The 25587-nt window shown below is 46.1% G+C and overlaps 3 protein-coding genes across 3 annotated transcripts in view; 1 reads left to right on the top strand and 2 right to left on the bottom strand.

The window, feature by feature from the left end:
- The window catches only part of LOC118407175 (multiple C2 and transmembrane domain-containing protein 1-like), a 101150-nt gene extending 94121 nt beyond the window's left edge, over window positions 1–7029 (bottom strand). Inside the window, exon 1 of the mRNA XM_035807664.1 lies at window positions 6941–7029. The gene's annotated coding sequence lies outside the window, so the exon portion shown is untranslated. The remainder of the gene's footprint in view (window positions 1–6940) is intronic.
- LOC118409234 lies at window positions 6937–19838 on the bottom strand. The gene is made up of 2 exons (XM_035810101.1): window positions 19333–19838; window positions 6937–7406 (listed from the first exon to the last, which is right to left on the bottom strand). Exons 1-2 carry the CDS (start codon window positions 19514–19516, stop codon window positions 6937–6939), a joined length of 654 nt encoding a protein of 217 aa, XP_035665994.1. The 5' UTR covers window positions 19517–19838.
- A 5311-nt stretch (window positions 19839–25149) lies between these two features.
- LOC118410241 (cation channel sperm-associated protein 1-like) overlaps window positions 25150–25587 on the top strand; it is a 17433-nt gene continuing 16995 nt past the window's right edge. Inside the window, exon 1 of the mRNA XM_035811804.1 lies at window positions 25150–25417. Within this exon, the coding sequence (XP_035667697.1) occupies window positions 25268–25417 (150 nt within the window). The 5' untranslated portion in view covers window positions 25150–25267. The remainder of the gene's footprint in view (window positions 25418–25587) is intronic.

The raw sequence follows: 25587 nt of genomic DNA, 5'->3' as shown, positions 1-25587 counted from the left end.
GCTCCATATATTTTATGAAAAAATCCGTGAACCAAGAAATTAAATTGGTGTGGCCTAAGTCTCAAACAAAATCCAACTGAGTTTTTTAAAACAAGCCACTGGATGGCCCAAATCTACACCACTTGTGCACCAAGACCTATCTAACACTCACAAATCATGACTATAGCATGTCCCCTGCACGAGAAGTTTCTCTTTAGCTTTATTTTACCTTGACACATCTTCAGCAACAAGTTACACTCCAGGACTATATAAATAGAACCGGGAGGAGGCCCAGTATCAAACTTGACCTTTATTTCCTGACGCCTATGCACCTACCATACAAGTTGTATATCAAAACAGTCCAATTCACAGCTTCTCAAGTTATGCTGGCAACAGACAGACACACATGTCCACAAACAAAGCCACCAAAAACATGTTCTACTTGGCAAAAGTATAAGACGAGCCCAAACATCTTCTGAAGTTCATCCATGTACAGCTTCATCTGGTCACTGATCATGAATAACAACATTCTTTGCACATAACCACTGTTTTTTATTCCACCAACGTTTCAGTGATATTCATTATTCCGGCTTTTTCTACGGGTCACATGATGAAAAATTCCCATTAATATCCGGCAGGTAAAAATGTTTCCTCCCATTTTCATGATGAAACTCTGCAGAACACTTCTGCTGAAGGAGTTTACATTCATCATCCTCGCCTCACCCCATCCAATAACGGGACTTTTAAAACCCATCAGGAGATTTTTCATCAAGGACCATTCTTCTCAAACCCTCGTTATGATCAGCATCGTTAATCAGAGTATCTCTGGGCTGATGGTTTTTCCTGCCAGCGGGGCAGCAGTTTTCTGGGTCAGACTGGAAATGGGACATGAAAATCCAACACAGACAGTACTCAGTATTCCATTGTAGATACTGTGTGAGTGTGAGTGTGTTCACTATATCTAATATTATTATCCATTTGTATTGTCTCTGCTTTTGTCAGCAGGGCTAGCCCTTTGTAATAGCCACAGGCGAGTTGGGCAGCCCTGGCTGTGTGTGCTGAACAGTCAAAGCAATAAACAGAAGCACAAACAGTTCTATTGAGTAAGCAACAATTCAACTGGCACATTATTAAAGTCTGAAAATGAGAAAAACAGCCCGCTGTCAGCTGTGTGGTAAGAAGCAGGGAAACTGCCCAGGACTCCCTTCTGCCAGCAACAGCACTACTGCACTAAGTGCTATGATGGGAACATGCCTGAAGAATGCTGTAAAGCTTTATTCTATACCTCTATTTTGAACTGTGTAATAGTTGATGCCATACATTGCGAACTTGAACTTGAACGTGGACATCAGGGATGTCATCACGGGTACCATGTACAATTGTCATGCAATAAAGTTCTTCTATATAGCACCAATTATATGTGTTTATGTAATTTTGTATCTATGAGCATCGGAATTGAAATCTTTTGTCGCTAAGTTCTTGCGTAGTTTGTCATAGTCTGGAAAAGACTGACTGACAGAGATATGTGGACTTCAAGTGCTAAAGTCTTGGAGACCCAGATTGGCAGTGACATGGATTCATGATGGAAATTCAAAGACTTACAATATTTCTTCTCAAGTATTTGACTAGTTTGATTGTCCGCAGTGGCAATCCAATGTTGCTCCCATCTCCAGATGGCTAACAGATGTGGTACTTAGAGATAATTACCTGGATACGTCTATAATTGGACACTTAATTAGCTGCACAGAACTTAAGAGATGTCCCCTAGTACCAGGGACATTCTTAACTAGCACAAATATAGGGTCTGCATGGCTTTATCCATAAGGTGAAATGAACAGTTTTGACAATTCTCCAACAACTAGTCTAATTCTACAAATGTGTAAGAAGTGATTTTGAGTAAAGCACATTATAAAGATAAAACATAAGTAGTTACAAGTATCTGGAAGAAAAGATAAAGGATAATTACTTGATTTGAAATTGAAGAAAGTAATAACTTGGAAGTGGGGCAACCTAAAAAAAATGTTGATGGCACAACAAGGATTTTGACTCAGGTTTCCGCCTGGGCAACCTGGCTGAAAAAAAAAGGATTTTGAGCCCTGCATGTAATCCGTGCCTAAAGAGCAGCCTAAAATGGAACCAGCCATTCCTACCTGAGTTTTGAGTTTATTTATTCGGCATGACCAACTCAAGTCTTTACTCTTCTCTACTGGAAAAGTTTTTGAAGAAAGTTTTAGGGTTTGCCAAACATACCAGCCCTTATCCAGCATACATGATCTCTGGGGGAAAAGTGATGATCAGGCAGCCATGCAGAAAATCTCTTCCAGAGCAATTTCCTTCAATTTTATGCCATGAGTGCTACTGAACCAGTTGGCAAAGCTGTGGGATAGTGTTCCAAACTCTGTTCTGTGAGGTCTACTACACAGGTACACAATAAAACTAAGAACTTTGGCATCAGACTGAGACAATGGCATATGTTAGTGTACATTAAACTCATTATCTCGAGACTTTGTTGTGCAGAATAGTTTAGTGCATGAACACAACAGCAGTTATGCACAAAATTGTGTTCGTCATGAACGAAGGAGTTTTACATGTACGCTGGCACAGGGCCGAGAGGAAAGTGTTTCGCTGGATCCTGCGACACTAAAGTTGGCATACTTTACTGTTCCCAACAACTGACAAAATATCTTTCCACGGTGTAACTATTACATCACATTTGCAGGCACATTTAGACTGTAGCTGAATGAGTGAGTGAGTGAGTGAGTGAGTGAGTGAGTGAGTGAGTGAGTGAGTGAGTGAGTGAGTGAGTGTGAGTGAGTGAGCGAGTGAGCGAGTGAAAGGATGGATGAATAAATGAATGAATGAATGAATGAATAAAGAAATGAACAGACAAATGGATGAATAAATAAATGAATGAATGAATGAATTACATGACATGACAATCACTTTCTGCTTCTACACAAGCAGCAATCTGAATTAAAAGTTACAAACATCTACTTAAGCACAGATGGTCACCTGTCACTGGATCTGGTTTATTTCTTACCATATTCAAAGCATCAGATGATGATAGATAATGGCTATTGATTGGTTCATTCAATCGTACATTCATTCAGTCATTGACCACAAAGGAGGGAGGAATGTCAATGACCAACAATTTGGGAGAGATACAAGTACTTGGTGCTCTGTAACAGTGGGGGTTCAAGTAGCGCTAACTGACCATGCCAAATGGCTGTCAGGCTTTTGGCTCGATCAGTTAGGCTGCTAGTATTGCGTCCGATTCCCAGGTCGGTGCGGATTTGTGCCTATTGTTTCTTTCTGTTCTACCCGCCCCTTTGCGTTTCAGTTCTCTTCATGGAGCTACCCAATAGACAATAGAAGTCACTGATGGGAGACTCATGTGCAAGCTACCATCTGGGACACATCATGCAAGCTACCTGTTCAGGACTTAAGGGCCAGACTAGCAGCAGTCCTGTCAAAACCCACCTGCCCCCCCCCCCCCCCCAGTGATACACAGCAGGGGTACTTAGAGGGGTACTTAAGAAGACCCCGAAGAAGTAAGAAAGACAATACTCCACTCTGAGTGACACCTGCACCAGGTTCTCCACAAGTTCCTGTCCAGCATCTATCAACCTATCCCAGGCAACCTATCCCGGCACTTGGGACATAGCACCAACCCCCCCCCCCCCAACAAAAATTTTAGCTCCCGTAACTAAAACAACAGGAGCTAATTGACTCCTTTGCATTAACTGGGTCCCAGCCCTGATATCCTTTGAAAATCCAAATTGTCTTCCGCTTGACTTTGGCTTAACTTTGTTTTCTTTGGAATCCAAATTGTCTTCAGTCTGAATTGTCTTACAACCTTTCCTATTGGACAGCTGAAATTGTCTTCATTCCTAGTGAGAGTATAAAAGACCTGTTTCTTGCAGATCACTTCACCGTCACTGACTACGGAAAGTGGATTCTTTCCGAAACGTCTGACCGTTTCAAAACCCTATCCCGTTGCTTGAGTAACTATTTTTGGCGTATCCCAGGCAGAAACCTGTCATATTTAGACAAAGACATTGATATACCCCAGGTACGTTTACCACAGGGAAGTTTCAGAAGTTCAACTGATTCAAATCTGGGTCACCTGTACCCTGTAGAACATCTGTACAGGTCAGCTTCCATTCAAACATGCCAACGAGCTCTGCTGTGACCTCCAGTAGAGTTATCTCCCACCTTTTACTGCCCTATTCAGGCTATGGAATCTCAAATAAAGGTTACACTACACAAGGGAGCGCAGGCAGGAATCTGAGTAGACCAGGAATAGACACCAGACGACAAGCTGAGGGAGGAAGCGGTCTCTAATCCATGATTTGACATCCACTGACAAATTTCTCCAGTTACGGTGAAAGGGGAGGAGATTAATTATTGAGACCAGGCCCATTGATTGGTAGTTCTAGCGAAATAGGGGTCATTCGGAGCCTTGGTGTGAAGCTTGGTCCGTGGGTATGAGAGAGGGAGCCAGTGAGACTGAACCAATTGCATGGGCACTGCCAGAGGTAGTCTCTACCAGATGAACTACACTGGCTGTATGGGGAATGATTTGCTATTAAAGGGTAACATTTGGCACCTTGGAGGGAAAATGTTACCCATCTTGCTGACTGACTCACTGGGCCAATCACTGACCCACTTTTGCCCAATTCTACTATGAGGTTCTGCATGGGGGTTCCCAACAAAGCTTTCTGCTGAATTGATCATAACATCCTGCGTATTATACTATTACGCCAAAATCAAGGAAGGCAATTATACAATATCTAGTCACCTTGCTACAAATTAAGTGAATAAGATGGATTTCTCTACAAATTTTTGCACATCAAAATAGCCTAGAAAACAAAAGTTTCCTGTTTGGCGACCTACCGAGGAAAACCTGCCAACCCTAGTCTTTTTTTGGGGGGAGGTGGGCCGTGGAGTTACATAGCCTCCAGTTAGACTTTTTTCAGCCTGCTTCCTATTGAAGTAAAAACACTGATTGCCCTATCTAATGAAGAATAAATGACTCTATTATACACAAAATTAAAGTTTGACACTAAAAGACAAGTGCCCTCATCCATTTCAGTTTACTTTGTTCAACTATCATATAGTATTATATGGTGTGTAGTTATAGTTTGGCCAGCCTGAAGACAACAGACTGAAACAAAAAAACACTACAATTTTGTTTCCTAGGCCTTACGAAAACAAGAGCCTGCAGACACATGGTCTTGGTGTATGACTGAGGGTTGGTACCAAGGTTTAGGCTGTGTGCCAAGGTCTAAACAGACACAGCAATATCCTGATCCAGGTGTCACTGTCAGTTATAGTAAGTTATACAGGGAGATGACTTCCAATTTGGAACTTGATGTGTCATACAGGGCGATGGCTTTCACTTTGAACCTCACAGTCACAGTGTCAATTGTGGGGAACTGACAACTTGCTGAGAAATTTCACTGTCAATGTATAAAAAGATTTATACGATCTTAAATTGTTTAACTTTAAGAAGAATTTTAGGATTTATTATGTGTATATCTAATTTTTAGTTTGTATTGTAATGAAAGTTTGTATGAAAGTCACTGTACTTTCTGTTGTGTCAATAGAGCTTCTGTATCCCTACATATATTCTCCAAGCAGAGGTTGAATCACTGAGATATTAGTAGTAGAATACCTACATATACTGGAGAATACCTACATTATAGATATACATGCCGCAGGTGTGACCTGCAAAACTGGGGAGGAGGAAATTCTGCTACAATGACAGCAAATATCTGTGAGACAAACTTCGTAGAAATGTTGTTTGTTCAAACATATGATGATCAAACCTACCCATAAAGACCATTCAGTAACAAATAAAATCTGGACTCTATGAACAGGTGGTCACTGTACAAAGGATTCTAAATGCCTGTGTCATATCAATGGGAAAATTATGTAAGGGACAAGTAAAAAGTGGTCAACTGACCAGGTTGTCCTTATGTAGAGGTGGTCACTTGTGGTTCAGTCACAAGTTGTACAGGTTTGACAGTGACTGCATGAGGTGTTTCATTTCCAAAGCAATACAGACTAGTCCTATACTGTCTAATGTTACTTCATTACTGGTATAGGGGATGGGTATATTGACTCACTAAGCCTTTTTTATTACCCCCTGACCCGTAACACCTCTGCAGCTGAGCTGCTATATTTGTACTGCACACAAATTCAGCAGGAACATACTGTAATTCCTGATTTTTTCAATGTACTGTTATGTTCACGGTTTTCACGGTGACAACTGTAACGTGAACTTATCATTACTGATAACAAATAATTCACAGACCTTTTTTTATGTTAACTTGGCGTGAAAGTGAACATTTAGTTCCGAGAACAAGTTAACTTTTCCCAGACCTTGAAAGTTTGGTACCGAGAAGACAAAGTGAATTACAGTAGTCTATCCAACACTGGTCACCCTCCAACACTCACACTAACACAATGGGTACATACTGTGGAGTGCAACTCATTCTAAAGGGTCAGAACAACTGAATGGGAGGTGTTTATATTGCTCTATAATTGACTTGCCCCCTTGAGTGTGAAACACTTATACCGATTGGAACAATGCTGTAATGAAAGAAGCAGGGTAATGTTTGACTAGGGAAATCATTCTTAAGTGCTGTTATCGTTAACTGATAAAATAGCGACACTTATTGTTGGGAGTTGTTTGATATGCAGATCCTTGTTTACATTATTACCTTGTTTATATTATTAAAGGTCTTCATTCATTCATTATAATGATTATTCTACATGGTTGTTGTGCAAGGGTTTCTAAATCATTCTATAGTGTTAAATAGCAGCCCATTGTACTGGTTGCCAAGCTGGTATAACAGTAGAAACCTTGAGTACTTTGCTGTGCAATCAATTTCTGTGTCCTGTTGTATGAAAAGTGTCGGCATGTTGTGTTATGATGGATGTTGGCATATCTTACCGTGTTTTCCTGCCTGCCGCTGTACCCGGAAGTGGAGACGGCGGCGTGGGAGGGGGAATAACCCGTGCCCCCGTCGGGTCCTGGTTCGTCCCGGCTTCTTTGGGTAAACCCTCGGCATAGGCGGCAAATTCTGCCCCGTTCCGCTCGGGGGTTTGCCCGTTCGGTTCGGCCGCTGTTTTCGCCGGGCCGCGGACGCGCCCGTTGGCGGCCTGGGGTGCGAGGGAGGGCCGCCTGACCGGCGAGTCCGCCCCGTACCCCTGGTGCGCGATGTCCGGCTGGCTACATGTGAGTCTCGGGTCGCGCTTGAGTTTGGTGGTTCCCTGAGATTTGGAGGACTTTTCGGCCAGGAACGGCCATCGCGGCTTCGCCTTCTTCTTGAAGTATCCGAGCAGGCGCTGCTTGCGGGACTTCCTCCCGGCTCCGGGTTCGCGCTCGGGCGAGCTGGAACTCACGCTGCACCGCTCACCTGCAGAAACACACAGACACGCACCTTCCATTACTGAACACAGCCAGGACTGACGCCTCACACACACAGTCTGCACATTAAAACCTTACAACACCGATAAAGCATTGATTCCCGGCTATTTCGGGACTTAAGAGACTCCACCTGGGTGTTTACCTATAATGTAGGGTGTGAGGGGGGAGGGGGGCGTGAGCTGGAGCGGGCAGATTCGAATGTGCCACAATAATATCTAACCACCATCAAATCTGGATAACAGGACAGCGACACAACATGACAGCATAAAGTACAACACTAAGGTCAGCGGGTGAACTGTAAGTATCTACAGGGCACGTTTGAGCACCCATTATCAACTAATTCGCGACGTAGCCCGATGAATCGAAATGTGCGCCGCGATCTTTATATATAAACGGTGGAAACCACAACACAGAAGTCGGCACCGCAGGAGCGCCGCTATTTCTGGCATGTCCCAGTTCCAAATCTCTGCACCACAGCCGGAGATAGCGGTGCCGTTTGTCCCCAGAGCTGCAGAAACAGGTAAAACAGGAGGCAGGCCGGCGGAGACTCACCCACTTCGCTGTCCGTGTCTGCATCGGACCTAGCCGCACCGAGAGCCGACATCTTCTAACCACGGGACGTCAGCTGCGCGCCGGGGATGCGCAAAGGTGCGCCGTCTGCAGACTTATAGCCTCTACCAGACTCCGCCGGTTATACGGGAAAACTGGCCTCCGCCAGGCCTTCCAAGGGGTTTGTAGATAATACAAAATGAGCTCAATAATTGGCCACGAGAGCCAACGGGAAGCTTTTCTAAATTTCCCTGTGCCGATGAATAAAACCACAACCCTAACGGCTAGTTATTCCAAAGAGATTCATCAAGTTGATGAAAGCTCATTGGTTATTCTTTCCATTAATAGTCTGACAGAGGGTATAATATTAGTAGAATTTGGCCAATTAAAATTGCAATTTCAATAAATGATTTGCTAGCGCAGTTCCCCATTTGCAGCTCGTATAACTCCCCCGGTAGATTTTCCCTGATATTGGCCAATTTCTGCTCCCGTCCCCGCCACGCCCAAGGCGCCCGGTGTAGGCTAATCAGCTGTCTGTAATCCGACCTTGGGGACATGAGAATTAGATCACCTGATATAACGGTATGAGCGGCGAGTCGGTGACTGTTATACGGTACGAACGGTGACTGTTATATGATCTTATACACGCCTCTTGGTTTCAATCTTCCCGTACCACATTACTCGTGTTTGGATTCACATTTGCCTGGTGACAGATTGTGCTCGACACTGCGCTACAGTGGCGCGACATTAGATGATGTTACTGGGTGTGATGTTGCAATTTTACAGGGATTTCTCCTTCGTGACTGGAAGGTTGAAATGTAACATAGACGTTGCTAAAGCTCGATAGGTAGCTGTGACATTGTCGCAATATAATGTTAGGTCCCCCAACACCGTGGGGGTGTGTCTGTCTGCCGCCATCAACAATGTTGTAATCGATATGATATTGGACAGTTGCCGCTTGTGTCTATAATCATTGCTATGTCCTTGGGTAGCGAGCACGTTACAAGTGGTTGTGGAGGGCGTGGCTATGGTAGGCATGTAACGTTATATCATGTACTACTACACACTAGTGTCTACTGCGTGGCTATGCCAGGCATGTAACGTTATATTATACTACAACACACTGTCTATTGGGCATCGGATTATATTACTTTGTAATGTAGTTGATGTTCCCTATAAATTGAATAACGTACTAGATTTACTGCATACAACTGTTTAGTAAGTTGTCAATTGTCATACACTAGATCGGTTGTTGTGCAGTGTAGTGTGAATTTTAATTTCCAATTTTCTACCGCTCATCAAAAATCGGAGGTTGAGGTCAAATTTCATAAATTCCCCTTTCGTTTTAGTTTATTGATTGATACTGTTAAACAATCGTGCGTTGACAGAGTACCCTCATTTATGCAGTTATTGAATAATTGTGTAATTTCGACTTTCAGTGTTCACTGCCTCCGACAAGATGGCACTCCCAACAGAGTTGGTATCCCCGTACTCTCCAAGCAGAGGTTCCGGCTTTGTTTTTAGGGGTTTGTTTGTATGAACCTTTATCAGTTAATCATGAGAAGATCAAATCGGCCAGCAGGCCGCTCTTGTCGGGCTTTCTATTTTGTGCGGTTTGCTTCAGGTTGCGAGATTTTTTAAGAAATTGTACAAAATAGAAAGCCCAACAAAAACGTCTAAAACACGTCAAAAAACAGCCAGAGCCGAACCTCTGCTTGTTGAGTAGTATCACTGTACCTATTGATTAATATGTTTATTGCAAGTTGATGCCCGAGGGCTAATTGCAGGTACAAACAACATGTATAATAAGGAAAGTACAAAGGTACTAGGAACTAGATTCTATGACTACTGTACGTTATACTGGTTTTATCACTATCCCACACTACGTGCCTCGGGGATGTTTTTTGCAAACAAACGATGATTGAAGATCTACTTCGTATGACCTCCAGTCAGGTGAGGTGATGTGAGGTGACCTCAGTGGTAGTGGGTTGGGTGGGGCCACAACAACATACCGAACAACAATGGAACTATAGAACTATAGATTCTGCTGATAATAAAGCATTTAGTTGCTAATACATCTTTTATACAGCCTGGCGGCCATAATCGTCCAGCACTCTCCCCAACACCCAGGTTATCTTTTATAGCTTAAGCAGAGGGGATTTCTCATTGGTACCAGGTGAGCTGGTTTCGCATACTCATACAAACGGGGCGATACTCCCTTCCTCAGCAAACTCCCTTCCCCGGCACGTTAGAAATCGCGATAATCCACATTGTGTACAAGTAGGCAAATATATCCACGATTGTTTATACCGTAGAACCAATAGTGTAAATGACATGCTAGACCCTTTATGTTGATGTATCCATACCTATAGATATCCATATATGTGTGTTTAGTTGTACTGTAAGTAGTTGTTTTACATGTAGACCTTACGAAAGTCGCTGTACTTTTGTCGTGTCAATAAAGATTGTTTATTTATTTTCGTCTGTAGGAGTGAAATCGTCGCGAAGATGAGTACGGGGATTATTAAGTATGTCGTCTGTTATTACGCTTCTCACACAGACTTTGGTATCAAACCTTTGACAGAATATCCGCATGCCTCTTCCCTCATGACCTCAATGAAAAGCGTCCTGCAGGCCGATTTGAGCTTTCATGAAGAAACAAAGGTTCAAACAAACTAACAGCTCGTGTGTACGTATACAGTTTAGTAGTAAATACGGGCGGGGTTTAGCATTTAGTCTGACAAGTGACCGGAAGGGCGCAGTGTGAGTGTGGTGTCTGAGGGAGTGCAGAAGTCCCACCATAGTCTATTCTCACTGCGCTCTACTCGTGTTCCCAAAGCAAAATGCCGTACAGTTAAAAGCGATTTATCACTTAGCAACTAGTCTTGTTTTCAGAGGAAAATGCCGTACAAATTACGGCACAATTACAAGTGATTCATCTGTTAGCAACAGGTTTCGCGTCGACGTTTGCCAAAAACGGTGATTCGAAAGAATCTGATCTCAAAGTTGAAGACATCCTATATTCCCAAGACTTTTTCGGTGTAGGCACTTAGGCAGGCAGGCAGGAGCTGAAGTATTTTCAGAACCATATGAAAGACCCACAGATATGTTTGCTAGGCCAGTCCGAGTGTTTGTGGTACGGGGGTGTGACCGGCAGGGTGTGTCTGGCCATTGTTTGCTCGGTACCGCCTGGCCTGTTCTGTAGGGCGCTTTGTGGCAGGTAATCAAGACACAGGTGGTTTCGATATTCAGCGTCTTCAGGTGAATGGTCCCTTTATAAACTTAATAGATGAGCTACCAACATTTAATATGTGTGTCACACGCAGATGCTCTTTGTTTGTTTATTTGAACTTTTACTTATTCGTGAGAACCTCAAGTCGGCCTGCTGGCCGCTTTTCATTGGGGTCATGGAGGTAAGGGTCGGATAAAATATAACAGAGATACAGATTACATCGAGTCCAAATAAATCTATTAACATATATCACTGCATATACACCAAGGCTTGCCATCGCCTACCGTCCAAAGGACAAACCCGAACTCCGGGGAAATACTGTTTGCTGATGACAGATACAACATGAGTCGTGCGGGAGGTAAGGTCTGAAGTAAGTATCTTACAGAGGCATGGAAGACACTTGTTCGGACATTGCTTTCCTACCCAAGTCTGCTATGTTGTTGTTTTTTTTGTTTTTTTCCTAACACAAAGTTGGTTATCAACATACGAAGGCGCCGTTTCGAAATCGAATGATAGAACAGGTTTTGAGTGGGGTGAACATCAATCAAGAAGATATCACACAAAAATCATCAGGAGAAATCTTTAGAAGTAACGCTAACAATCTTCGCCCGGAGCCACTGCCCATATGAAAAGCTTAAGAAAGAAGAAACACAAACACCGCGCCGTGGCGGGAGAGGCAGCAAATATGTGTCCTGGGCCCGGCCGACCCACGGAAAGACCTGAAATGTAGCGCGTGTGGTCCAGTGGTTAGCGCCTGCATGCCCTTTTCAGTGGTTAGTGAATCTGCCTCTGGTGTCGTGTTAGAATCATGGCTACTGGAAAGGGTCGCAGTTCTTAGGGCAGAACATGAAGCCCTGGTCCGCTGTCCATTGTACTTTTTCAGAATGCTTAGCCAGATGAATGCTACGGGTACAATGAACTTGACCTGTAGATATTTACAAGCGTCTGTCCACGACCAGTGGAAGATGACCTCCTTGGTGAGCTAAACTGGTTCAAGATCACTTTCGCTCTCAGTTCAGTCCAGGGAAAGTTGACCTGGAGTGAACCCTGTACGCAGATTCTCTCTCCGTATCAGGACACAGTCACTCTCTCACCTTATCAAAATCTTATTGGACTTTTGAATAAACAGGTTCACACAGAGAACGCCCGATTTCTTCTTAAATCCTTAAAAGGATTTAAGAAGAAAGTGGCTTTCTGTTCGTTCGTGAATGAATGAAGGAAAGTTGGAGTAGGTCGTGATAACTTGTTTAAACAATTTGTTTCCTCGTTGATGAACATGTTTTGTACCATGTGTATGTAAAGATATAACATTATGTTGATAGATTTATCAGGACTCGATGTAATCTGTATCACTGTTATACTAGTATTTTATCCGACCGCCGATTTGAGCTTCTCATGAATAAAGAAGGGTTGAAACAAACAAACAAACAAACAAACAAACAAACAAACAAAAGACTTACTGGACCACTCTAGCCAGCCCTGTCCCCTGGGAAGGTTGTCCCGGGATGAACCCTGTCCCCGAGGCTCGCTCTGTCAACCGGACAATCAGTAAACAATTGCTTTTAATCCTGATAAGCTGTTATCTGATATCAAAACCTCATTGGGCTTCTGTCTAGATAGGTTGGATTTGAGTTCTTTTTTTGGACGCAAAGCTAGACGAAAAGCGACGCATTTTATAAAGTTTGTGAGTTTTGTGATTTTAAGAGGAGAGTGGCTTCTTTCCGTCCATGAGTGTGGGGAAGTTGGGGTAGGTCCCGGTGACTTCTTGAACCTTTTGAATTTGGTTCTTTCTTCGTTGGTTAAATTCCTCTGGTGTATTTGCAGTCAGTCTGTAACCAATTGTTGTGAGTCATGAGGCTGTTTTACGTGCTCGAGGCGCCTCCTCCAACACAGGACCCCCGTTTTACGTCCGTTCCGAAAGACGGTCGGGCGTCAGCATCCATAGCCTCTACCAGGCTCCGTGGACCGGCGGTCTAATTGTAGAAATTGGAGAAATAGGACATTAGCACGCTAGGGGAGTCATGGTGAGGAAAATGTTTCTACTGGCCGGCTATGTGATGGTACAGGCTACAGCATCTAGTCTTTCTTGGTAAAAGACACACGTACAACATCAGGCGAGCAGTATTTACAGTTTTTAACCTGCACGGACCTCAGATCTGTGAGAAGATCCAATCCATCCCCCTCTCCTGGTCATGTATCGGGAGGTGCCCTAAGATGGTACCCGCCCTAAGATGGCATTAATGAGTTTTAGCATGTGAAAATGCGCGCCATGTTAGGGCACCTCCCGTTAGCAATGTTGTCTTCGAGTGAAGCCTGACTCCCCAGCCCCCCTGTAAAGGATTCCTCCCGGGAAAAAACAGTCGCTTTCTCACTCCCAATCGGAAAACAGTCGCTCTCTCTCCCAATCGGAAAACAGTCGCTCTCTCTCCCAATCGGAAAACAGTCGCTCTCACTCCCAATCGGAAAACAGTCGCTCTCTCACTCCCAATCGGAAAACAGTCGCTCTCTCACTCCCAATCGGAAAACAGTCGCTCTCACTCCCAATCGGAAAACAGTCGCTCTCTCACTCCCAATCGGAAAACAGTCGCTCTCTCTCCCAATCGGAAAACAGTCGCTTTCTCACTCCCAATCGGAAAACAGTCGCTCTCTCTCCCAATCGGAAAACAGTCGCTCTCTCTCCCAATCGGAAAACAGTCGCTCTCACACTCCCAATCGGAAAACAGTCGCTCTCTCACTCCCAATCGGAAAACAGTCGCTCTCTCACTCCCAATCGGAAAACAGTCGCTCTCTCACTCCCAATCGGAAAACAGTCGCTCTCTCTCCCAATCGGAAAACAGTCGCTCTCTCTCCCAATCGGAAAACAGTCGCTCTCTCTCCCAATCGGAAAACAGTCGCTCTCACTCCCAATCGGAAAACAATTGCCCCCGGCCTGATAAGCTGCTCTTATCTTATCACAACGTTGCTGGGCTTCTGAGTGGTCCGCACTTTCGCCGTGATATAACGGGTCATATTTCACAGCTGTCGGGTTTCGTGCAGCGACACCATGCGGCTCATCCGCACACGACACACGCCGCGCTCACAGGGTTAAGTGTCTTTCATATACAATTTTGACGTTCGTAGAGCAACCACAAAGATGCTAATTTAGCAGTTGCAAATGGAAGGTATTAAGCCCACGGTTTCTGCATATGTGATTCAGATGGAATTTCAATGTCAGCATGAATTACTCAAGAAACTCTAAAAGTAAAACGGACACGTACACGGACTGTGAACGCTGAGATTTTGTTCTACTCATGTTTTGTACCATGCATATGTAGTGATATATGCTGATAGAGTTATTAGGACTCGATGTAATCTGTATCTCTGTTATATCTTATCTGACCCTTACCTCCCTCATGACCTCATTGAAAAGCGGCCTGCAGGTCGATTTGAATAAATAATGGTTCAAACAAAGGTTGACACCGTTTTCCACTTGCTAAAATGAGTTCGATAAGTTTCATTGTAAAGACATATGATAAATGCCATTATTTCTTATATTAGTAATGGACGAGAGATAGCAGATGGCGAACCCTGGTGACACCGTTCGGTTCTGGCAACACGTGCAAGACGAGTGAGTGAGTGAGTGAGTGAGTGAGTGAGTGTGTGAGTGAGTGAGTGGGTGAGTGAGTGAGTGTGAGTGAGTGAGTGAGTGAGTGAGTGAGGTAGTGAGTGAGTGAGTGAGTGAGTGTGTGAGTGAGTGAGTGAGTGAGTGAGTGAGTGTATGTGAGTGAGTGAGTGAGTGTGTGAGTGAGTGAGTGAGTGAGTGAGTGAGGTAGTGAGTGAGTGAGTGAGTGAGTGTGTGAGTGAGTGAGTGAGTGAGTGAGTGTATGTGAGTGAGTGAGTGAGTGTGTGAGTGAGTGAGTGAGGTAGTGAGTGAGTGAGTGTGTGAGTGAGTGAGTGAGTGAGTGAGTGAGTGAGTGTAGGGAACTATAGCTGGCGTTTGGCTAAACGTAGCGATAGACAGGTGGGAAAACAGCACATAAAAATCAAATGTTCCGTTCAACATTTGCCCAAACCTACAAAGTAGACTTGTGTAGACTCTTATCATGAGAACAGATTGCAACAAAGTGTCCATCCATAATGATAGGAATTTTCAAATGGCACATCGCAGTGTTACAACAAACCTGGAGTGTTACGGCTCAAAAGCATAAAACTTGACAATTTATATACAGTCCCATATTATGGCATATCGTCGGATGTAAAACCATTCACAAGTTCAACGTCGCATCGCACCAGTGTTGGTGGCTCTCTTCTGCATTATGAAACGTAAAAAGAACGGTTCGAAGTTATGGTACTGTCGAAGTTATGGGACCCTCCGTTAACAGATATAAACGATTAACGGCATTGTCAGCAAACAGAAAGGTTCAATGATCGTAAATAAGTACCCCCCCCCCAGTCGATATCAGAGTAATGGTGTGAACGGCCGGTCAAACGATGACCCCTGAACCGATATCAGCCGAGGTTAAGTTCAGCTATATAGTAGCAATTAACCTTTACTACTGAGATGTTATCACACTCGCGAACCGTTTTCTGAATTGTAGGTAGATATTTCTTAACTATACTTCAAGTGACAGAGCAAGGGGTTTTAGATGACAGGGCAATACCTTTAGATGATTACATCTGCGCCACCCAGCACAGAACCATGTACGTTACGTGGTTACACAGATAATGTAGAGGTGTGTGTGTTTCGGTAGTGCCGACGGTGTGGATTTTAGACCGTGTAGACGTTTGGATATTTTTGTAGTGCCGATTGTGTGATTTTAGACCCTGTAGAAGTGTGTATATTTTCGTAGTGCCGACTGTGTGGATGTAAGACCATGTTAAAGTGTGTATGTTTCGGTAGTGCCGACTGCGTGATTTTATAAGACCATCTGTTCTCCCGGATCCACTCTGCTGACAGAGAAAGATTCGATCAGGTCTTACCGCCGCGCGTTGTGAATAATTGAGTGCCAGGAGAGGCATGACCAAATTCCCGGAGAGGCATGACCAAATTCCAGGAGAGGCATGACCAAATTCCTGGAGAGGCATGACCAAATTGCAGGAGAGGCATGACCAAATTCCAGGAGAGGTATGACCAAATTTCAGGAGAGGCATGGCCAAATTCCCGGAAAGGCATCACCAAATTCCAGGAGAGGAATGACCAAATTCCAGGAGAGGAATGACCAAATTCCAGGAGAGGCATGACCAAATTCCCGGAGAGGAATGACCGAATTCCCGGAGAGGCCTGCCCGATACAGGGCGGGCTGAAGTCACCAGGTCGGCGCGGAGTACTCACCAATTTTCCAGCGGCGTGCCCAAACAGCGTGGGGCGGGCCAGAAGCGCTAATCATCCCCCGCTTTGTGCCCCGCCGAGGAAAATCAATGAATGAAGGAATGAGCTTTATTGCAGTACACGGCACAGCATATGGCTACAGTACGGCAGTAATCAACACAATAATACTAAACACTATGACTACAGGGATATGGAAGGAAATGGCGGATTGAGATGTTGTATCTTACTTATCTATTTATTTGGAAGTAGAATTAGCGTGGCACAAAACCAGCCGACATGCAGGTGGGAGGACAGGTGTAAAGGTGCAGGGACAGGTATAAAGGTGCAGGGACAGGTGTAAAGGTGCGAGGACAGGTGTAAAGGTGCGAGGACAGGTGTAAAGGTGTTAAGGTGCAGGGACACGTGGCTGGTGGACCCTGCCATATAGGCTATATAAGGTGCCAGAAATAAGCGTCTTACAGGCAAAGGGCACAGCATTTTCTATCTGAAATGATGACAAAGCTGTGGAAATCGAAAATTGTCCTTGTGTAATGTATATCTAACGGTAAATAACTAACATATTGAAAGTCCTTGTGCATGCCAGCTTTATTTAGTACTGAAAAAGAAGAGACCATAATCCCTGCCTACCGACCTAAAATATTTCCGACCATCAATCGGAGACCCAGCATTAATATCATTACTCTTGCATCAGGCGGGAATCGGGTACTCTGGCGGTTTCCGGCCGCACGCGCCGAATCCGCGGCTGTCAATACCGGGCAGATGACGTATGGCGGGAAGATGATGAGGTCTTTTGTCGACCTGCTCCAGGAAGTGCCTATAGGGTCCGAAATTGGAGCGCGCTAATCATCGTACGTACAGGCTGGCACGCCGTGTTGGTAGGTTGGTTGGTATGGTGTAAGTAGGTACTACCCTCGTAGAACGGCTACTATGAAGTAGGTACTACTTTTGTAGAACAGCACTATGTTGTAAGTAGGTACTACCCTTGTAGAACGGCTACTATATATAGAATACAACACGGTGTACTAGTATTCCTTATGTCATACCTGTGACGCAAAAACGTTCGATACGGGTGTTCCGGACCGTGTGATAACTTTCCGCATCACACAGGCTCGAAGTTTGTATCACACAGGCTTCCTTGGAGTATATCGAAACATTTCGAGCGGGCCGAGTGCGACACGGTTGGCAATTCGAATAGCTGATTCGGACGTTTGACTGGAACATTGCTGTTGTAACACTTTTTGTTCGAGGGCACCAAATTTGTTCAACTTCTGGTGCATTTCGCATCAAAACATGGGTTTTCTCAGGTGGGTATGACATAAATAGAATACAACACGGTGTATTCCGCATCACCCTCGGTCCCAGCCGTCGGGCGATCCAACCTGCGGTCGGGCTGGTACCTCGAGTGATACGGAATACACCGTGTTGTACCACCCTGACCGCGGGAAGATGAGGAGGGTGATCCGACCCGCGGGAGGGCTGGGACCGAGGGTGATGCAGAATACACCGTGTTGTATTCTATACATACACACCTGACAAAACACATGTTTCGATACGAAATGCACCAGAAGTTGAAAAAATGTTGTGTCCTCGAACAAAAATTGTAACAACAGCAATTCTAACGTGCGAATTCGGTATTCGAATTTTCAACCGTGTCATACTCGGCCCGCTAGAAACAGTTCGATTTACTCGAAGGAAGCCTGTGTGATACAACTTCGAAGCCTGTGTGATACAGAAAGTTATCACACGGTCCGGAACACCTGTATAGAACATTTAGTGGCCCAGGTATGACATAAAGTGTAAGTAGGTACTAACCTTGTAGAACGGCTACTATGGCGCAGGTAGGTACTACACTTGTAGAACGGCTACTATGGTGTAAGTAGGTACTACCCTTGTAGAACGGTTACTACGGTGTAAGTAGGTACTGCACTCGTAGAACGGCTACTATGATGTACAAGTAGGTATGTACTACAGTTATAGAACGGTTACTATGGTGTAAGTAGGCGCTACACTTGTAGAACGTCTACTATGAGTAGGTAGGTACTACCCGTGTAGAACGGCTACTACGGAGTACTACCCCTGTAGAGCGGTTACTATGTTGTAAATAGGTACATAGTACTAGGACTGTAGTACTTACATAGTAGCCGTTAAAGAACCATTTATCGACCCAAGGGTCATTCCCGATGTGAATGGGTCTCAACATTACAGTCCAAGGGCCGCAACTGGGGCAGTTACTGTCGTATTGAGGTCATTAGGCGGCTTTGTTTTCAAACTGTCATTACAGACCCCTGCGATTTCGCCCTGCCAATGATAAGCCCCTCGCAGTTCAGCCCCTGGCTGTGAAGAGAGAGTAGTCGGCCCACCCTCTGCCCTCAGCGGCTCCCGGAGTGGATCTGGGAACAGACGAGTGGAAACGTCCTAGCGGGTGGCTAGCCCCGACTCCCCGCTACAGTCACCTCCCGACCCCTGGTGATAAGCCCCCGACTCCCCGCTACAGTCACCTCCCGACCCCTGGTGATAAGCCCCCGACTCCCCGCTACAGTCACCTCCCGACCCCTGGTGATAAGCCCCCGACTCCCCGCTACAGTCACCTCCCGACCCCTGGTGGTGAGCCCCCGACTCCCCGCTACAATCACCTCCCGACCCCTGGTGGTGAGCCCCCGACTCCCCGCTACAATCACCTCCCGACCCCTGGTGATAAGTTCCCGACTCCCCGGCGTGCGCAACACGGACCTGCCGTGCTTGACTAAAACCTAACCGTAACCCCTAGCCCTAACCCCTAACCCTAGCCCTAACCTTAGCCCTTAACCCCTAACCCAGGGCACTCACCTTCCGACCCCTGGTGCACCAGATGGGAGCTCATGTCCCTCTCGATGCCGCTGGGCACGCAACACGGCCCCACCGTGCCGCTCAGCAGCAGCCTTCGGCAGAACCTCTGCTTGTGCCGCGGCCGCTTCGCCCTGCCCGGGCCCGGGGACGGTGCCGAGGGGCCCTCCTCGCCGGTCGCCTGCATCTGTGCGTACGCAAACCCCCGCTGCCGGTCCGGGCTGGCGGCGTTCGCATCACAGAGGCGGGCCAGAGGGGCACAGCTGCGCGGCGGGACTGTCGAGTCTTCGGCAGCCTCCACAATTACGAGTGAACTCCATCACCGGAACACCGATTCCCAATCAGCTGGCGGGCCGCGGCCTGGAGGAGGGGGCGGGGGGAGGGGGTGTGGGGGCCCGCACGCGCTGACTTCATGTGTACGCTGTAAGCAGACCAGAAGGGTGCATTCCAACCAGCACTGCGGTAATGATGTTTGGGTCGTGTTGGCTCCGTTTCCGGGAATCCTCCTCTCACGCAGCTACCGAGCCTTCCCGGAGGGAGGAAATGTCACTTCAGTATCGATCCAGGCGGAGCCTAGCGGGCCGTGCCGTACTGCACCTCCGTGGACACTCGCTATCAACAAGGGGACAAACAATCTATAAAGTTCACGTCTTGTCTTGTCTTAGGTCCGAATCATGAACGATTTATTGCTATATACAGTCAAAACTTCAGGGTACTTGGTCTATGTAGACAGCTTGTCGCTATAGACAGGACTCTTAATGCTTATGTCAATGGGGAAATTGTGTAAGAGACCACCAAGAAATGGTCGCAATGCCCAGGTGGTCTCTTGGACGGGTTTGACTGTATATTAATGGCCAGTTGGTCCTTATGTAGAGGTGGTCACTAGTACAGGTTTGACTGTATATCAATGGCCAGGTGGTCCTTATGTAGAGGTGGTCACTTGTACAGGCTTGACTGTATGTAAATGGCCAGGTGGTCCTTATGTAGAGGTGGTCGCTTGTACAGGTTTGACTGTTTATCAATGACCAGGTGGCCCTTATGTAGAGGTGGTCACTTGTACAGGCTTGACTGTATGTAAATGGCCAGGTGGTCCTTATGTAGAGGTGGGCACTAGTACAGGTTTGACGGTATCTTCTGGTACTTCTCTAACCAACATATGACAGCAAAGATACCCAGTCTTACTACACTGCCGTTTTCCGGTACATAACTCCTCTGACACCCCGATTGTTATCTCCGAAAATAGTGGACAATGGTTGGAGACCAGTCCTGTGGAAAGTCGGCACGGTGCCCAGACGACATTGACTGCCCGGCACGACAATCATTATTGAGAGAGGCTCAAGGCGTCCGATATAAGCTATAACACAGGACCGGCGTTTGGTGCCGCAGGCAGGTTGCGTTTTCACAAAAACGCCGATGTTGACATGTGAAACGACGCACCAGTTACGGCGTCACCACCCAGCCTAGTGCGGTGCTGATGTTGACATGTGAAACGACGCACCAGTTACGGTGGCACCATAGCGCCTAGGCTTGCCGTTCGAATCCAGGTAAGCAATATCTACAGACAAATCAATCTCTACAACTGGATGGGATGCGGAGATCACCTCCGGGTGTTTCCAGTGACATCCATCACTCCTCTTCAGCGTCACGAGCCGCCAAAACGACTCAACACCAGTGAGCTGTGAGAAAGACGTCACCAGTTTACAAATCCTGCGTTTCTACCCGCCTGATACCGATGCTGTTAGTGTCAGTCAGAGGCGGAAATACTCCAAATGAAAACCCCTTGTCCTTGCCCGTGCTTCAGAGGCAGCCAAATATCTGACATCAGCCCAGACTGACATCAATAAGTTTGTCTGGCCGCTGGGAATAACGCAGTGGCTATAATAATGGTGGATCAAGGTTAATCAAGGTCATATGCTCGAGTTTAGAAACAATCAGGACTGAAATAGAAAGATTTTGTCTGTCTAAGAATCACTATTGTTGTTATAAGTTATTATCTTATCCCAGTTTATATTACTATTCTTATTTGAATACCCTTTTGTATCATTATCACATCCTACTTTTTTTGGTACAAGGACAACTATTGATTATCATACATTTTGTTTAGTATAGAGGAGAAGGGCATAGCACAAGCTGTTTGCAGTTTCCCATCCTCCTGCGCCGGGTTCTATGCATTCTTTACTGTATTGTTTTATGTATTTTTTGTGTGCGAATAAACAAACAAACAAACAAACAGCAAACAATCATTATGTTTTCAGAATCTTTAGTTTTCAGTCTCACCCTTTGCACTACAATATTCCTCTAGGTAGAACACAGTACAGACAGATGTCATTCTTTCCACAAACTGTGTCTGAGTGGAACTTGCTTCCTGCAGAGATGGTGACTGCCCCATCCCTGGAATCCTTCAGGGATAAGGTGGCAAATCTACACTAATCATTTACAGTAGACCCCCAAGACATAGACAGACCATTACATCAAGCTACAACAGACAACCTTCTGTACCAGCACCCCTGTTAAGTGTGGCAGAAACATCAGCAAGATGATGGTGGCCACCTAAACACTAAGAAGAAGAGTTGTTCTACAGGCGGGTTTTCAGCACCAGGGACAGGCCCATGTGACAGCAGCAGCGGTGAAACATTGATCAGGGTGAGACGGTTACAGGTTCTGCACAACCAAGCGCGATTCTCCATCTCCACCATTTCTTCTCCCACGTGCGTGAGGTGTGGCTCTCCTCAAACGCGGGACCCCATTTAACGGATGGTTCCGGTAACGCCCCTAGCCGAAGCTAGGTACTCATTTTCACCTGAGTGAAGTAATGGAAGTCGTGCAAAGTGACTTTTCTAAAGGCACAAGATCGGTGACACGGCATGTATAGAACCTGGGCCTGGGCCCAAGGAGCTGCCGATTGCGCCACGCAATGATCATAGATATCTACCAATCAACATATCCAACATAGATTGTTTACAAAGTCAGTAACTGAACAAATATACCTATTCTGCGTTTGTGGAAACTATCTGGCATTAGATTTTAAACCAATACAAATTCGCCACTGTTCTTTGGTGGTGCACACAAAATACTGTAAATGCATTTAAGATCGCGGGGATTTACTTTCGTGGTAGCGGGAAAATTTAGATGTCGCGTTGGTTTTAAGTTAGCGGTAGTGCCATTTGTAGTCTGTAGTTTCATACTATAATGGAAAATGTTCGTGGTGGTTTTAAAACCGCGAACATAAAACCACCGCGAACATTTCTGTCAAGTAAGCTATCGTTTATGCTATTGGTGTCAGGAAAAGGCACCTCATTGTAAATGCCACCAGACTGCGGCGTGACCGAAAGTACGACGTCTAATACTGTAAATACAGAAATGTTCACGGAGGTTTTATGTTCGCGGTTTTCGCGGTGACCACTACACCGTGAACTTAAAACCACCGCGAACATTTATCTATTATAGTATGAGGCTGCAGTCTTTGGCGCTACCGCGAAATTAAAACCACCGCGAAAACTCCATTTTCCCGCTACCGCGAAATTAGATCCCCGCGAACTTCAATACATTTACAGTATATACGGCTATGGAGACGCCCTCATTATGCAACATTAGCGCAACATTAACCAGGAATAGTGGGCCGGATCATACCGTAGGCGTTACGGCTATGGTAAGGTCATGTCAATGTTCATTACTGCAGCTGAGGAAGCAACGTTTATGGGGACTTTCTCGGGAAAGGTTCGTCCCCTGCATGCCAACATCACCGTCTACAAAACTGCAGTACGGCAGACGCCGCTAGATGCCGCCAGAGCACGGTGAGGTTTGCGTTGGCGTGAAAGCATTGCTGTGATTGTAAAGCAAAATGCAAGGTTTATAAATTAGATTACTTGAAGTCACTGATCCTTTTATCTATTTACCTGCAAATGTTAAGGATGGAGGTGAAGGTTCAAGGGCTCGGGGAAGGCAGCACATACACATTTAACCTTTTGGCGAATGTAATGAAGTCAACTCTATTGTCCTGTTTATTTTTGGGTGTCACGGGGTACACAGAGTATGCCATAGTCACCAGAGTATGCCAGAGTCCTATCAATATGTTCTGTCATTTGTTTAATCTTCCTGATCATGATGGCTTAGATATCATTGAACGAAGGCAACTGTATTTTGCTAACTTGTTTCCGCATCAGTTTTGGGTGCCCAATGTATGTCATCCACAAAGTCCCATCAGTATGGCCCAAATTACAATCACATTTGCACCGATCCCCCGGGACCAGCGCCCCTCCCCCGGGACCAGCGCCCCTCCCCAATCCGCGCCGGCCTCCTGCAAAATGATTCCACGCGACGCCGCGGAGCCATTAACTCATTTATAATGCAATATTCATGAACTTTCCCGACCCGTGCACTTTATATGGGAACCAGTCGGAAACAAAGCAAAGTGAATCGGGTGTGTTATATACCAATTGTCATGGTAGACAGTGGGGGCCAACATTAACATGGCGTGATAGTCTTGACTCTCGTGTGCATACCAATTGTCATGGTAGACACTAGCATCAACATGGCGTGGTAATCGTAAATTTCATGTGCATATAGAAATTACGGTAGAGTTTGGTGTTCGTGAAAATGAATGAGTTAAGAGTGTAACTCCAACACAAATACAAGGAAAGTCTCGAGCTCGGTTTCAGAAAGTAAACAGATGTTACTAGAAGAAAGTGGGCTATTAAGAATTTGCGAAAGATTACACTCTGTGGTGTGGTGCAACAAAATTGACATATCCTATATAGTATCAAAGGGTGTGGTTCTTCCACCACCACTGTTCCCTCCATGACACCAAGCAATAGTTTTACCAACAAACTACCCGTTACCAGCGATGTAGGTGTGGTTACCAGCGGTGTAGGTGCGGGGTTAAGACAGGGTAAGATTTTAGAGTGCCACATTTATCCTTTTTGCGTATTGAACATGCTGGTGGAAGATTTTGCTCCCCAAAATTAACGAGTGAACGTTAATTGCTGTTTCATCTGAGGAAATCTAGACCCACTTTGCCCAATCTCCCCAACACAAAATCTGTGGAAATAGAGAGACGGTTATAGAAATGGAAATAGAGAGTCGGTTTTACAAAAATTATGACGTTATCATCAGTGCCCATGCTCGCAGATACCGTTTTCGGGTGGTACCCCGGCCTCTTTACTGGTGGTACCCCGGCCCTTTTAGTGGTGGTACCCCGGCCTTTTTAGTGGCGGTACCCCGGCCTTTTTAGTGGTGGTACCCCGGCCTTTTTAGTGGCGGTAACCCGGCCTTTTTAGTGGTGGTACCCCGGCCCTTTTAGTGGCGGTACCCCGGCCTTTTTAGTGGTGGTACCCCGGCCTTTTTAGTGGTAGTACCCTGGCCTTTTTAGTGGTAGTACCCCGACCCTTTTAGTGGTAGTACCCCGGCCCTTTTAGTGGTGGTACCCCGGCCCTTTTAGTGGTGGTACCCCGGCCCTTTTAGTGGTGGTACCCCGGCCCTTTTAGTGGTGGTACCCCGGCCCTTTTAGTGGTGGTACCCCGGCCTTTTAGTGGTGGTACCCCGGCCCTTTTAGTGGCGGTACCCGGGACCTTGTTATAAACGCGGCCCCTTTTGTATCGATCCTAATCGATATTGCCCCGGTGGCCCCTCAGAATCGATCCTGATCAATATTACCCCCGCACCTCATCCATTATTGATCAGCAGCACAAAGGCTGCCGCCACCACCCGTCCCTCCCCCGGTCTGCAGCGCGCTGATTGGTCCACGTAGAGGCCTGCCTCGCGCTGATTGGTCCGCGCGGCTGCCGATCAGTACGCTGATTGGTCGGCTCGGCTGTGGATCGATCCCTGCTCGGTTGTGGCGTGGTCGTGCCGGCGGTGCGGCAGTGCCTCTCCGGACGGGCGGCGGTCGGACAGCGGGACTTGCAGCGGGGTGGGGCCCCAGTCATGTCACGGGCTCACCATGTGCACCAAGAAAGAAGGATGCATCCCAACTGTGGACCTTACCGACAATTGGACTCTCTTCGCCATAGTTATAGGATCCATTATTACACTGGGTTTTATAAAAATGACCTTCACCGCGGTACGATACGGCCTGATGGATCCCCCTAAGGTGGGTGCTTCTGTACCTCTCGGCTCCCCTTTGGCTCCGCTCCTCTCGGCTCTCCTCTCGCCCCTGCTTCCCTCTCGGCTCCCCTTATTAAGCTCCGCTCATCTCGCCCCTGCTTCCCTCCCGGCCGTCTCCTCTAAAGGCTCCAGCAAACACACTCTACATATCACTCT

Source organism: Branchiostoma floridae, chromosome 2 (assembly GCF_000003815.2).
Source record: "Branchiostoma floridae strain S238N-H82 chromosome 2, Bfl_VNyyK, whole genome shotgun sequence".
Lineage (NCBI taxonomy): Eukaryota > Metazoa > Chordata > Leptocardii > Amphioxiformes > Branchiostomatidae > Branchiostoma > Branchiostoma floridae.
This window is presented reverse-complemented; position numbering and strand designations above follow the sequence as displayed.

Bases quoted from the DNA above. Each gene is read 5' to 3' on its own strand.
- LOC118409234 (XM_035810101.1), bottom strand. From the start codon at position 19,516: ATGCAGGCGACCGGCGAGGAGGGCCCCTCGGCACCGTCCCCGGGCCCG. The intron at 7,407-19,332 runs GTGAGTGCCCTG...GTGTTTCTGCAG, and splicing joins GGTGCACCAGGGGTCGGAAG to GTGAGCGGTGCAGCGTGAGT.